Genomic DNA, 15582 nt, shown 5'->3' with positions numbered 1-15582 from the left:
CTCTGCTCTGGCCAGCTCACCCAGGTCTCCCCTAGTTGTTCCCCAGCCTCTGGAGCCCTCCTGGCCTAGTGCAATCACACACCCTGCAGAGGTGACAGTGCTGTCCTGGCGGTACATCACAGAATCATAGAATCATAGAATAGTTAGGGTTGGAAAGGACCTTAAGATCATCTAGTTCCAACCCCCCTGTCATGGGCAGGGACACCTTACGCTAAATCATATCACCCAAGGCCTCGTCCAACCTGGTCTTGAACACTGCCAGGGATGGAGCATTCACAGCCTCCCTGGGCAACCCATTCCAGTGCCTCACCACCCTAACAGGAAAGAATTTCCTTCTTATATCCAACCTAAACTTCCCCTGTTTAAGTTTTAACCCATTACCCCTTGTCCTATCACTACAGTCTCTAATGAAGAGTCCCTCTCCAGCATCCCTATAGGCCCCCTTCAGACACTGGAAGGCTGCTATGAGGTCTCCCATGCATTACCACCTTCCAGTGCTTAGGGTGTTTAACAGGCTCGGTTCTTGCTACTCTATTCAGGGAAGCTGCTTTTCACTCCACTGTCAGAGCTCCACAGCGGATGTTCGCATTTTCAGAGAGGGAATATTGTGAGTAAGGGTACACGGTGCTTGGATGACTACCATGTGCATTTATTTTTCTCCACAGCGCTCTGGTCATGGCCTTGGTACTGCTCTCCAGGTGCTGCTGGAAGTGGCAGACACTCACAGGTGACCGTCACCCCGCAAGTCTGCCCTACAGCAGTACTCCGCTGCGGCCACGGCCCAACCAGCCCCCCTCCACCTTTACCCCCGTAAAAGGGATGCTGCGTCCCTTTGGGGACTGGGGCCGCCGCTTCCCCCTCAGAGCCGCCCTTCCGCCGTCCCCCCGCAGAGCAGAGGGAGGCGGTGCGGGGTAGCTGTCGCCCCTCTCCCGCCGCCCCGGGAGGAAGTGACATGGCAGCGCCGATGGGGAAGGAAGGCGAGGGGCGCCCTTTTCTTCCTGGAGCCGCCCGGCGGGTGGAGCCTGGCGGCCCCGCCCGAGCCGGCCGCCTCCCGGCGCGTGCAAACTAGTGGCAGTTGGTGCGGCTCGGCCGCCGCCTTGTCGCTCCCGGTGCCTCAGCGCGGCGCGCATGCCAAGGTCCCGCGGCGCCAGGTACGTGCTCTTTCCCTGGCGGCCAGCGAGCTCCTCAGGTGTGGGGCCGCCCTTCTCCACCCGCCCTGGTGTCTCGTTCGGAAAAAGCAGCCCTGAAGCATCCCCGTCCCAGCTCCCTTCCTAAAACAGCCACCTCCCGGCGCGCTGGCGCGGCAAGCCAAGGGGCCGGCAGCCGCCGGCGGGATGTGCGAGCGAGGCGGGGCGCGGCTGGGCGGGAGGCGGGCTGCGGACAGAAGTTCCCTGATTTATTCGCCGCTGGGCCGGGTCTTTTGAGCCGCCGCCGTCGCCTGGCCCCGTCGCTCCGTTTTTCCTGCGGCCGCCGAGAATTTTGTTGCTGTCCGCGGGCCCCCTTTGTGTGGCGAGCGCGGCCCGTGCCGGTGTTTCCGTGGAAACGGGGGAGCTACGGCGGCGGCCTTTGCACGCTGGGGGGGGGGGGGCCTCTGACGGCCGGGCCGGATCGGGCGGTCACCGCGGCCCCTTCCACTTTCCTTTCGGTCTTGCCCCGGCGGGGCTGGCGATGGCGGGAGGAGGGTGCGGGCAGGGCGGTTGCTGTGGAAACGGTCCTGTGCGGTCGCCTATTCGGTGCCTCCTCCTCGCCGAAGGCGCTTGTCCGTAGCGGGAGGGGGTCGTGTGGAGAGGCGTGCAGTTACAGTCACAGGTCGCGGTGGCTGATTTTAACATGGTACCGAAAATCGTGCCGATGAGGTGAGGTAGCGTGAGCCGTGGTTGGGCGGAGGACTGGGGAGCCTGCCTCTCTGGTGATGTGCTCACGTGTTGTAAAAGCCCTTCATCTCCCTGTGTCTCTTAGAGATATGTAAGCCGAATTAGATACCAACCACAAACTGGTTTAAGGTTTGTCGACCGATACCAAGTGGTGAAAGGAGAACTCTGAGGGGGCTGTTGTTTAAATACGAAGTAACCCTTTGTAGCATTTGTTTCAACAAGTGAGCACTTGCATATCTAAAAAGAAGCAACCAAGAAAAGCATCTGTTTGAACAATGTCATATGGAAACTTCTCATCTGTATCTTTGTTATGCATTTCTAAGAGTTGTGTTTCTGGAGCGTGTGCAGACATTTAAGAATGCTGTACCTTATGCAGGTACTTGTATTGGAGAGCAGCCTTGCTGCTGTGTCAAAACTGACAATACAAGAAGTGGAAGGATACAAGAAACATTCTCAAAAAAAAAAACAAACCAAACCAAAAAACCCAACCAAAAAACCCACCACTAACCCCCCACCCCCCCCCCCACCCCCTCAAGCATTTTGTTAAAACCAGCGATGTATCCAGCTCAGGAAGTTGTGCCAGGTGATTGTAGTCTCAGCTTGTACTGGTAATCACCTCACTAAATTGCAAAAGAATTAAAAGCTGGTGGAGTAGAGACACTATTGCAGCCATATTCTCTAACTTCTCATGTGAATGAGACATACAGAGGACTGTTTATGGTAAACAAGGCCTATCTCTGTATAAAGACTGACTGAGTGGATCACTAAAGCAGTTGCTTGTGCTGTAGATGTTTCCTGTCATTTACTGACCAACAGCTTTCTCAAGCAGTTATCTGATCTAATGTTGTGTTTTTCCAAATACAGTGGTTTAAAATACATTTCGATCCATTTTAGGAATTTGTGTAAATATTATGCATAACTTTGTTCTTTTCTATTAATGTTTTGCATAACAATGCCTAAATAAACTGTGTCTAAAAATGTAGCTTCAACCGCATTTTCTGGAAGACAAGACGGCCAGGATTCATGTGGAAGAATAAAACAGAAAGCCTCCAATGAGCAGGGGAAATATTGTAAACTGCTGATGGATAAAGGTTGCTCTTGAGCAAAGTTTGCTTGTGTTGTTGGCAAGTACTTTAACAGGTTTTTAGTATTATATTTTAGAAGTGGAGAAACTACACAGTGAGGATAATGCTTGCCCAGAGTCACAGAACAGAGAACACTATGCCCAGAGCATGGTAATGAAGTGTGTTGAGACCCAGGAGGTGTCAGTTTGGTGGGGAGGTTGTTTTCTTTTAGCAAGTCTTGTTCTGTCCACCCAAAATCCAGGGGCACTGAAGCGTCTTTGCGTTGGAATGAGGCATGCTTTCCTGGAATGACAGTTGTACATCATTTACAGTTTAGTGCACTTACTGTTCCATAACAGAGAAGACCTGTGTAGAAGGAGAGTTCTCTTACAGGAACTTGATGAGAATCCTATGCCTGTGCTCTGCCCTGCTGAAAAGAGGCAGCTTACTGTTCTCAGTTGTATACCCTGATTTTATTGTTGGAAGGTGAAGGCCAGCAGTAACGCCCCTTGAAATCTCTTCAGTGCAGGAAGACACTGTCACAGCTGTGGTGAGGTTACCAAGATGATATTCCTGTATCACAAAAATGCACTTCTGGGCCTTAGAACTTGTATTAGTAATTCTGGTTTAAATTTTAAAAAGCCAAATATCCATTGCATGATGTAGAAGAGCACTTCCCTAACTAATTGTGTCATTACTGCTGCTGTTGATATGCCCAGGGAAGGGAGCAGATGAACAAGAAGGCAACAATGCATTGTTGTGCAGTGTGCCTATGCTTTAGTCAGTGAAAGCTTTTGCAACTGTGGGCCGCCTTTGTTAGGGAAAATGTTATGTGAGTCAAAGCAAATTTCTTCTGAGGTGTGTTTGATTTAGCTGTACTGAATGCAGTGGACTTTTTTTTGTGAAGAAACTAGAAATGTGACTGAGAGCAATACCCTGTACACTTTGTTGTGTTTTGGCGCTGGTACGTGGCAGCCCAGTATGTGTTTTTTCCCCAGGTGCTTTGTCCACAGGCTGGCTTTGCCCAGTGATTCAGTTTCAGGTGTTTGGGAAAGTTTGCCCACCAATCTTTTGGTGGTTTTAAACTCATTCACATCTGACTGTGTGGTGAGTACCCTGAGCACCTCTGACTAATGCTTGTGTGCTGCACAGAAACTGCTGACTCATTTAATTTTTATACTTTTCCCCTGTCTTCCTCCAGAGCCTTGGACTAGAGATGTGGTAGGGTCAAGGTAAGGTCAGGGGAAGAGGAAACAGAAATGAATGAGTATAACTGTATGTGTGGCAAGGATGAAGATGCTGAAGAAAACCTTCTTTGGTAATGTGAAAAAAAGATGATGGCTGTAATGGATTTCCTGAAAAGGTATATAATAAACCATATGTTAGGATCCAGGCAAAGCTGTTGAACAACTGTAGTGATCCCACAACTGGGAGATGCTGGTTTATGGTCCTGTTAGTGGTATGCTCTTCATTTTGAACAAAAAGCCTTCTTACTCCTTTGCCTCTGTTTGCACTTTCAGCCCTTCTGTCTGTCTGGTTATATTCTGCCACGAAGAGCTTAACACTGAAGTCATTTTCTGCTACTTGCAGAAGAGCTGACCTGGCTTGAGGTTTCTGCTGTAGCATAAATAACAGGAACAGAGAAAGGCAATTAACCAGTTCTAGGCTGGAAAGTCAGAGGTAGAGGTCACTTAGCAGAAGGAGCTGCAGGCGGGGACAAGCACACTGATTTCACATGTATCTGTGGCTGTTTATTAACGCCTGAAAAATTTCTGATGTGCACTGGATTTCTTTTTAATCTGACCAACAACAGTTAAATTTCAGTCATATTTTCCCAGCAGGATTCAGGTGAACGAAAAGGTTTGCCTGTGCAATTCAGTTAGCAGATTATGCAATTTTTTTTACCTATCAGGAAAAGGGGAAGAGCTGAGTTAAACCCTGCTGTTAAAGATGGGGAAAGAATATATTTGGGGGAAGTCTGTGTGTAGAATTGACATGTGACTTTTTATCAATTTAAACTGTCAACTACTGTGTGAAAGTTAAAACTGTGTCCTGTTTTTCCCTGTCTCCATGTTATGCCTCTCTTTACGCATCACAGTTTGCCTTTTAATCATGTTTTTCAGCACTTCAGAAAATACCATTACTACAGATGTTTTTATACTTCTGGAAGGTCTGGAAGCATTCTGCCTGCAGGAGCCTACACCTGCACTTGAATCATGTATGAGGTTTCCCTCCTTTAAGTCACAAAGGCTTTAGTTTGTTTTACGGTTGAGGGTATGTTTAAACAGTGCTTAAAATTGCACAGACATTTACATTTTTTATTTTTATATTGAGCCTTCAGTGTGTCACTGACTGGTTTTCACACGCCTATGCCTGTACTTCTGAGAGTGTGCATAAATACTGCATTTCACCTAAGATGGAGGCAGAGAAAGGATTTATTCTGAATTTAAGCCTTGCAAAATGTCTCAAATTTATTTGAAGTTAGCAGGACAAATGCTCAAAGCAAGGCTTTCAAAAAGATTTAGGCACCTGAAATGGTGCAGAGATGTAAAAAATCCAGGTAGATGTTGAAGCACCTGATGCTTAATTTAGTGCAAAATTTATAAAAATGTTACTGGATTCTTCCCAGCGTGTTTAGGAACTGTAACATCTGCACACTTGCCGTCCAGTAAGGTTAAGTGCTGTTGGATCAAACACTATCTCTGAATGATTTTGCTGGAGGTTTAAGGTGGTTTTGCCACCTTAGACCTGGCTAAGGTGCTGAGAATACAAGTGCATTAATTAGTTGTATTTCATTTGACTGGTTTTGAGGGATAATATTTTCTGAACAACAAGGACTGTTGAAGCTTGTCAAGAGGTTTCTTTTGGCTTCAACAGGATTTGAATCAGGTCCAAAATGAAACTTCCCTTTATTATTGGACTTGATAAATCCGGGGATTGTGATGAAGGCTTTTATTCTCTGAAGTTCTCAAATTAAATAAGGCTGTTCGGGGACTAATGATCAGGAAAATGAGGACGCTGGAAGTATTTTGAGTTCATGGTATAGCAAAATAATTCTGAACACTTGTGTCTTGGAGGCAGAGGTGAGTCAAACCTGGTGTAGAATGGGACCACTGAAATGTGGTTAGGCAGCCACCATGTTTATTTGGATTTTTGCCTGGCATCTGTGTCGTGGTTTAAGCTCAGCCATAAATCATACAGCTGCTCTCTCACTCCCTCCTCTTTCCTTCCCCTGCTCCCAGAGGGATGGGGAGGAGAATCAGAAGGAATGTAACTCCCATGGGTTGAGATAAGAACAGTCCAGTAACTAAGGTATAACACAAATCACTGCTGCTACCACCAATAATAATAATGATAAAGGAAATAACAAGGGAAGAGAATACAACACCTCACACCCGCCAACCGATGCCTCGCCCCACCCAGCAGTGAACTTGCCCTTTCGGGTAACTCCCAGTTTACGTCCTGGGCATGACATGCTGTGGTATGGAATACCTCTTTGGCTAGTTTATGTCAGGTGTCCTGTCTCTGCTTCCTCCTGGCTTTCCCTCCTCCCTGGCAGAGCATGAGACTTAGAAAGTTCTTGGTCAGACTAAACATTACTGAGCAGCAACTAAAAACATCGGTGTTATCAGCGCTGTTCTCAGGCCAAAACTCAAAACCACACCACTGCTCTAGCTACTAAGAAGGAGAAAAAAATAACTGCTACTGCTGAACCCAAGACAATCTGGATGTCTGATTGTGTAGTGTATAGGTGCAGCTGAGCCTTACAGTGAAGCCGGCATTTATTTTAGAAACCATGTCAAACACATCTCAGCTGTAAGACGTGTTTCCCTAAGTATTGGGTGTTACCTCTTTAAGGCAGGAGTTGGTTTTCTTTGAATAATAAATCTAGAAGCTTCCCTGCCACATTCATTCTCCAGCTAAACTATTTTCTACAGAAAGAAGCATTAGAAAACACTTAATGAATAAATATTAGTATTCTGCTTATCCCATCTTGGTGTGGTTACATCTTGTTCATACTCTCAAGTGTCATATGATAGTATACAGCCAAATTAATATTTGGAGGTTAAAAAATATCTTGTGTTTTTCTGTAACATTTACTCAGTATTCAAAGAGCATGCTAATGGATGTTATTTCCTATAAGTTAAAAATATGCAAATGGATTAGCTGAAGGAGGCAGTCTACTGTAATAGAAGATCAAAAAAACTAATAGCTCGCTTGGAGTTGTAATCAGGTGGATGGCACTTTTTGTTTCTAGCACTATCAACAACATCTTGTGATTTGTCCTGGAAGCTTTTGCTCTATCCCTTCACATTTCAGCACTGTTCCCTCATATCCCTGTGATTCAGAAGCATGGAGGATGTGGTGTATCCCACCCCACTGTGTCTGTGGCAGTATTGTCAGCGGGGCTCAGATCCACCGAGTGGGAGAACGTGGTTGTTGCCAGCAGGCCATAGAGATGCTCAGTGAGAGACACTATGTTAAAAGTATTCATGCTGTTTTCTGGGATCAGTAGAAAATTTGTTACCAGTTCACAGGCTGGTGGTGAGAGTCTCACTTGTAAACCAGTAGTACTTCCACCATGGTGTTTATTTCAGTTCATTGATTTATGCCCAATCTCTGCCAATTTTCAGATCTTTTTTTTAAGATTTTTGCTGCCACAAAATTCTGTATTATTCATTAGTTGCATTTTATGGCTTTCTTAAGTAAACAAAACAACAAAACTACACAGATTAAGAATTAGACTTCTAGGAAAAAGCTGAAAGAGGCTATCCAGAATTACTAAAATGTAAATCACGGTTCCAGAAAATATAAAGTGGTCAAGAATACCAAAGAAAGAAAATTAACTTTTTCCCAGTGCTGATGATTGTTGTCCTTGAAGCACCTAGCAATGCCTTTAATTCCTTCTTTGGTAGAAGCAATGAGAGATGTATGTTTGTTTTGATACTAAAGTTGTAGCTTCTGGTTTATAGTACAGAGCCATTCTAGTTGTTGATGAATACTTGATTTTCATTTCTTGAGAAATGGAGAAGGGAAGGGAAAGTAGGGTTGTTAGAACAGCACATCTGGATTGAACCATCTCCTGCATTTATGCGTGTTGCATTACGTGCTGCCACTGAAGGTCCTTGTGGGATGCATCCATTCACTCTCTGCTCTCTATACTGGCCTGTCAGAAGCTGTTGCAAGGGAAACTTGAACATGGACAAGAAGGGAAATAAAGGAGGATGAAAAGTGCTGGTCTGTGTTGAAAGCTGGAGCCTGGGTAGCTGGCAGGTTACAATTCTGGACCTGGGTGTGCCTTGGATTTGCCATGTGACTGTCACAAGCTCTTGAAGTGTTGTTCTGAGTTCCCCATGTGTGAGATGGGGACAGCAAGACAGATCTTGTTAGGCTGAGTTCAGTAACCTCTTCTAAATGGCTATAGCTTTCCACGTGAGAGGGATGGATAAATCCATGAAAGAACTGACAAAAATCTACACCGTTTTCTAATCCTATCCGTAAAGGGTTTGATCTTGCATACAGAAATGGACTTGCTCATGCTACTAAGTCTGCTGAGGGGATGTGAAACTCCTCTGCCTGGATACAACTCCTTACATGTGTCAGTGGTGCCAAAAGCTAGCTCTCGCAGAACTGGAGTTAGAAGATGATACTTCTGTAGTCTAACTTTGTAACTAACTCATTGTGGGTAAGAATAGGAGGATTAAATATTTAAAGCTTTGAATTAAACATGTCATCCATGTTTTCTTGTTGCCTCACACCTAAAGCTGGTTTGGATGCAGGGAAAATATTTTGTCCGTTGAGAGTATGGGCAGTTCCTGTACCTTGTGCTGACCCTTGTGTTGCTGTGAATGTAATTTACAGTTCTTTATAACAAGATGAGAGTGATGAGTATTTGGCAAGCATGAAGCATGAGTCTTCATAGGAGACACCTTCTATCCCCAAAGCTTCCCTATTATCAAGAGAATGTTTGAACTCCCAGCGCAATTAAAAGAAAAGAAAAAAAAAGAGATAACCCTGGTTTTATATCAGCTCCTTAATAATCCTTTGTCTGCCTTCCTCCCTTCCCCTATTTCTTTGGGATCTTCTAAAATATATGTTTTAATAATAACCACTGGAGAGCTTGGTATCTGTTCCTGTGTTGGATCTCCTTCTGAAATGCCCAGTGCAGAGATAATCAGCCGTACTGCTGTTTGTCTTTGATGCTGGGTAAATACCATGGTGCAGGTGGCAGCATCCTGCTTCACTGCTCCTGCTGCGTCTGTAGTTTTTAATGTGTTAATTTCCTGTGCACAGGAGTGATGGTGTGGATCTCACCATTGAGAGATTTCTCACAGGCCATGCATTAATGACCAGTGGCTTAACTAGGCAGACTCCAATCCCTGTTCTTCAAGTATACAGTTGCCTTAAATGGTCCATGACTGTTCTGTACACAATTTCATGTATCATAAACACAAAAGGATCCGTACTTGGGCACATACATATTTACATTTATATTTATATTTATATTTATATTTGAGAAGGTTTATTTATTGCAGACATGCAGATTCTGTTATTTGATAGGCCATCTGTACTTTTGCAGCAAGCCAGATAATCCACTGAGGTGATTTTGTAGAAACATTTTTGGGGGTTTGTTTTTTTTATAGAGGAGGATTCTAGATGACAGTAATGTGTGGGCTTTATTACCTTTGACTAAGCACTTAATGTTGCCTATGAGAGCAAATATTAAATTGGCTATGAGCATGATGCAGTTGCTTGTCCTAGGCTCATTGCTGTTGTTTACTCTGGTTATTTTTGAGGAATTATCCAGGTTGCTTATATTTGTGTGACAGCCTAGCCCACATCCTGCTTAGATTCTGGGTGTACTTTCTGGTAAATTTTTATTTGCTGTTTAGTCCTGCTCACTTGCCTAGTCCCTAAGTTTGACTTGTGTTGGTTATGTTGCCGTTGTTGGCAGCACAAGTAACTTACTCGATTAATGAACCCACATAAAGTAAATGAGGAAACAGAGGGAGTCGGTGGTCCCCAGGACTGAACACTGGGGCTGATCTCTGAAAGACTCCTCCAGGTCTTAAGTATCTTCATGCAGCTCTTTTTATTTTTCCCAAGCAAATTGGAGATAACTGTGCTTTGGGAAAATAAAAAAATAAAAAAAAATATATGTGAGTTTATTAAAATACAGAAACTTGAGTGAGAAACAATTGAAGAGCAATGCTTGACATGCTGGGAAGAAGCCTTGCCTTCCACAGCTGTTTTTGTGAACTTAGTGTTCTGCTCCTGAGGTAACTGCTGTACTTTACCCTGACACAGTTTTTGAGAATCTTTCTAGGAGCTTGGAACAGAAGTGTTCAACTTCAAGCAGTTTACCCTCTTAAAAGAAATGCTTCCCTCAGCATCAAGCCTGCAGTGCCTAAACACTGCACTTCCAAGGGATTCTGTATTGCCTTGTGTTGAAGTCCAGCTCCCTATGGCTTCCTTGTTCAGCTCTCTCTTCCCTGTACATTTCATGCTCCTCGAAGAAGGAGCAAGGCTCAACTGCTTCTTACCAGAACTTGGGCACCACCTCCCCATCTTTCCTGCTCCTTCCCAGACCAGCAGAGTATGCATACACAGATAGAAAGCTTGTCTCCTGGCAGACATGCAGGGTTTGTGTAGCTGTCTTAGATCACAGCAGGAAGAAAACAGAAAAGGGGAAAGAATTATGATATGGTGACCATTTCAAAAACTCCTGAGTTACTTTCATTTCTTCAGATTATACTCTAATTATCTCTGTGCTCAACAGAAAATAAAAAAGTTTTGCAGCAAGTCTGTAAATATGAAATCTTCAAAGTTGCTGGTAGGTGTTACTCGTTCTTCAGCCTTTGAAACAGCCAAACTGACCAATCTCCTTTGTAGTGGACTGTGTTACAAAACATGCAGTCCAGGAATGCATGACTCCTCAGGAAAACTCCCTTCACTTTAGGGGAAGGTCTTAAGATATGCTCAAATTCTTCCCGTCTGGGACTTTTCTTAGGAGGTGTGGTGGGTTGACCTTGGCTGGCTGCCAGGTCTGTGTCAAACTCCTTTCTTACTCCCTTCCTCAGCCAGGCAGGGGAAGCAAATAAGATGAAAAAGCTCATGGGTTGAGAGATCACTGACCAGTTTCCATCATAGGCAAAACAGGCTAATCTTGGGGAAGATTATTGATGATTAACAATAGAGTAGGGCAGTGAAAAAACAGAGACAAAACTAAAACCACTTTCCCCCCAAGCCTCTTCTTCCCAGGCTCAACTTGAAACCTAACTCTTCTTCTACCTCCCTGCTTCTGCTGCACCCCGAGTCGTGCAGAGGAATGGGTGATGCAGTCAGTCCATAACAGTTTCCCTCTGCCTCTACTTCTTCCTTGCACTGATGCCTTGCTCTTGATGAGGTCCCTTCCACAAGGTACAGGCCTTCAGGAACAGACTGCTGCAGCCTGGATCCCCCACAGAGTGCAGTTTCTGCTAGAAAACCTGCTCCTGAGTGTGCTCCCCTCCATGGGTTTCAGCTTCCTTCACCTGGGATGGGCACCTGCTGCATCATGGGCTCCTCCACAGGCTGCAGGATGTGTGTTCTACCATGCTCCCTCATGGGTTGCCCTGGGACAACCTGTTTCACCATAGTCTTCATCACAGGCTGCATGAGAATGTCTGCTCTGGCACCTGGAACATACCTTCCCCCTCCTTCTTTACTGACCTTGGTGTCTGCGGGGCTGTTTGTCACCTTTTTCTTGCTCCTCCTTCACAGCTGCTGTGCAGCATTCTTTACCCTTAAATACGGAGGCACCAGTGTTGCTGATGGGTTCAGCTTTGGCCAGTGGCTAGTCCTTTCTGGAAGTGGCTGGAATTGGTTCTGATGCTCCTGGTGCCTTCTCACAAGAGCAGTCCCTGCCCCTTCCTCCCCCCCCATCCTCCCCCCCCCCAAAAAAAAAAGTGCCAAACAAAATACCCAAACAAACAAACCCAAACCAACCAACAACCTTGCCATGTAAATCAAACACAGGAGGTAATGCTCTAGTGTTTCTTGGGGAAAGTGAGAAGCAGTTCAAACCCTAACGAAGCATGAGGCAGATAGACGGATAATTCTTCCCGCAGACCTGGGGTTTCTTTCGTGTGGCATGTACAAATACATTCTCTTTGAAAATGAACACAACCTCACTTTTGCTGACATTTAATGCTCAGTGACAGAAAGTGCTTCCTGTGACTTGCCTTACATATATGTTTGATATGCAGAAGAGGTGTTAAAATGGAGCCCAATATGAAATACAGTGCTGCTGTCTGTGCTGTTCTGATGGTAACTGAAATGCACTTAAAGAAATTCACTACTGAAACTGCTGTAATATAACCTGAGCATATTTTCATAGTTGTAATCTCTGTAATGCATCCAGGCAAGAATCTGGTTTAGATGAGAAAACGAAAGAATGAGCAGCATCATCATGTGCTTGGTTGTTCTTAACTTGCAGCAAAGCATTTAAGGACTATATCAGATTGTTGACATAAGTGAAAACCTTTGTATAGACTTGAAATACACTGTCCTGAAAAAATGTGTAAAGTGCTGTTTTGCTTCTATGTGTAGGTATGGACAGTGCTAGCTTAGTCTAGCATCTGCCAGGTAGGTACCGTGTTCAAGGCCAGGTTGGACAGGGTCTTGAGCAACCTGGTTTAGTGGAAGGTGTCCCTGCTTGTGGCAAGGGGGTTGGAACTGGATGATCTTAAGATCCTTTCCAACCCTAAGCATTCTGTGATTCTGTATTGCTTTCCACACCCTGAGGACTCGTTCACTACTTAAACTTTGGACAAGGTGGGTGACAGTTCTTTGCTTCATTGTGCTTTTTATAAAAGTGCAAACAGTTGTGTTCTTTACAAGATCACTAGTTGTAGCCTTGAAACTCTTACAGACTTTGAAGTACAAAGTAGCATTTTTAATTGGCAGCAGCCTCTCCTGGAGAGAGGTGTTCACCTTGCCTATAACTTCTGTGTCTCGGTCAGTTATTCTAAGCAGAAGGAAATGCAGAGTAGTTGAAGTAGAAAGCACAGTGGATCTTGCTGAAGAATGAAACTTGGAACAAAAAAAAAGGTAGAATGAATAGTTGTGGAGTTAGCTTTTAAACCTGATCCATCCTGTGATCTTAGTTGCATGAATAGATGCTTGTTGGCTTGCTCCCTAGGCAGACATTTGAGGTTTGAGTATTTTGTTTTACATCCAGAGGAAAACTGTTACTAAAGAATGACCCTATCTGTTTTTGATGTTCTGGCTGGCCATTTTTTCCTAATTCATTTTAAGGGGTGTTTGATAGAAGAGAGCTTCTTGGCAGCTCTCCAATCTTAATAGCTTCCGAGAAAATGCATTGATTGGCCCTTTTGTTTTCAAAAGATTGCTGTGATTTTCAGTCATTATCTATAAGGAAATCAGTGTAATTTATTAAACCAGCATCATGGATTAAGAATTAAAGACCTGATTCTTTTATCATTTAAACTGGTGTTATGTTGATATTACCCATGAGGAACTTTAATAAGACAAAGAGCAAGTGGAAGAAGCTCCTAAGAATTCTTAAAAAGCAAGTTTCTGGACCTGTTGAATAATCTCAGAATGGATTCTTGAAAATAAAATTCTAATTTTTTTCTGTTGCTTGTACCGAGGACAAACTGCATTTTTTTTGAGTGTGGATAATGAACAGTCCAAACAGTATCATAAGAAAAATATCTTACAAGAATGAGCTTTGCTTATGCCTGAGAAAGAATACTTAGCTAGCCCTCTGCATACAATGTTTGCAAATTTTGCAGGGAAAACAGCTTGCATTTAATCAGAAGAGAAAATTAATCTTTCTGTAGTCTCTCTGTTTTTTACAGAAGCAAAATACAAGCAGTTCTCTAATTTCTTGTTCCTTTCACAAGCAAGTTAGGTTAGATGTCTTTCAGTGGTATGGCTTAGGAAGATTTAGTTTGCCTATAAAACATGTTTTAGAAGCTTTGCAGAATTGAAATTTGATGATTGAGGTGTGAAAGGAATAAATTACTTCCAAACATTCCATTGTGGCTTCATAAAATTGTAAGACAGTAATTATGTTTTATCAGGGTCATCTCATCTTTATTTATTTTAATTCTGTGAAGTTTTGTTTTAAAGACCCAGTGTGGAGTAAATTATTCACTTAAGCATAGCATTTCAATGTAATTTAATGCAGGAATTAGTCCACAAAGCCTGTTGATAACTGCTTACTGCAGTAGATTTCTGCTGATTATATCAAGTAGTGTCCACTGTAAGTAGACAGTGCTTTAATCTTACAAGGACAATAGGATAAACCCAGTCATCAGGGGGTTTCGGTGCAGCGCACAGTCTTTTAAACCATTCAGTATTAAGTAAGAAGTAATCTCATCCTGCTACTTGTGAAGTATGGTAGTCTGAATTAGGGAAGCGAAATCTTGTATCTTTCACTGTAAATTCATTCAAAACTTGGGTTTACTCTTTTTTTACTCTCTTGTGTTTGGTTTGTTTGTTTTTATTTGTCTCTGTCTTCAGAGCGTGCAATGGAGGAGCTGGGACATGAATCACTGCAGTGGTTCCTACTAGACAAGATTTCTCAATTCTACTTAGCCTTCAACAAAAACAAAGCCTTTGGTCAAAGCCCATGCTAATAAGTTGTCTGCCACCCTCAGAAATGTATCTTTAATAGAATGGTTGGTTAAAGCTGGAAAAATGTTTTGCAAGTATCACGACAGCAGTTATTACAATGAACAGAGGCCTGTTCCGTGGTTCTGAGCTACAGATTGTGTCTCCTTTGATACTGAATAGTACTGCAAGATTTAAAGGGAACAAAGCCTGTGATACACAAAGGGCGCATTTTCCTTGCTAATAATAGGCTTGGGACTGCCATAAACTCTTTATTCAACAATACATATTATCTTTCTTAAATTTTTTTTATCTTCTTTGTGGTTGAAAACCTGGCTGAATATCTTCCTAGCACTTTGCATCAACTCTTGTGTGTGCGCTTCACTGTGGTAAGCGTAGCCAGCAAGGTCAGTAAAACAAATGTTTAGGGCACTGATCTAGACTCAATGCCTCACATAATGGGTCTCATATCAACTAAAAGGATAGGCATAAAGATTTTTTTGATCAGTTAATTCCCCGAGATGCTGACAGCTGCCATTTTGTTATTGCCTATGACTGGCACATTCAGAAATAGTGTCTCAGGGCTTCCTCCCTGGGCAAGCTCTCGTATGCCTTGGAGGGAGAAACAGTGGAGCAAGATGGCAGCACCTCCTGCTTGACTGTGTTTAAAGTAGTGGTGTGTTGTTTACTGATAAACCAAGTCTTCACATTTTTTCTGCTAACAAATGGGACTGGTGGTGGTGGTAGGAATGGTGGGGGAGGTCAATGCAGTGTTTGGTAGGCCAGTATGTTTGGCAGAGAACACTTCCTCTGAATGCTCAGCTGCTAAGGTTGGACCAGTCCTTTCCAAAATTATACAAATGTTTCTTCAGCAACCTAAGAGTTGATTTTTTTCCTGGAAACACTCTGGGTCATGTGTTAGTACCGTTATTGATGTTTCCTTTCTGGGCTTATGTAGTATAACTGACAGAATTACAGTGTCAAGGCATAATTGAACAAATTGTGTGCATTGCACATAGCCA

General features: G+C 43.7%; 1 protein-coding gene across 1 annotated transcript in view; it reads left to right on the top strand.

Annotated features, from left to right (window-relative positions):
- Positions 1-925: 925 nt before the first annotated feature.
- AGPAT4 (1-acylglycerol-3-phosphate O-acyltransferase 4) overlaps positions 926-15582 on the top strand; it is an 84347-nt gene continuing 69690 nt past the window's right edge. The window contains exons 1-2 of the mRNA XM_057406907.1: positions 926-1151; positions 5062-5156. Of these exons, the coding sequence (XP_057262890.1) occupies positions 1129-1151; positions 5062-5156 (118 nt within the window). The 5' untranslated portion in view covers positions 926-1128. The remainder of the gene's footprint in view (positions 1152-5061; positions 5157-15582) is intronic.

Source organism: Pezoporus wallicus, unplaced genomic scaffold (assembly GCF_028554395.1).
Source record: "Pezoporus wallicus isolate ANWC-B61680 ecotype Strahan unplaced genomic scaffold, APGP_CSIRO_Pwel_v1 scaffold_6362, whole genome shotgun sequence".
Classification (NCBI taxonomy): domain Eukaryota; kingdom Metazoa; phylum Chordata; class Aves; order Psittaciformes; family Psittacidae; genus Pezoporus; species Pezoporus wallicus.
This window is presented reverse-complemented; position numbering and strand designations above follow the sequence as displayed.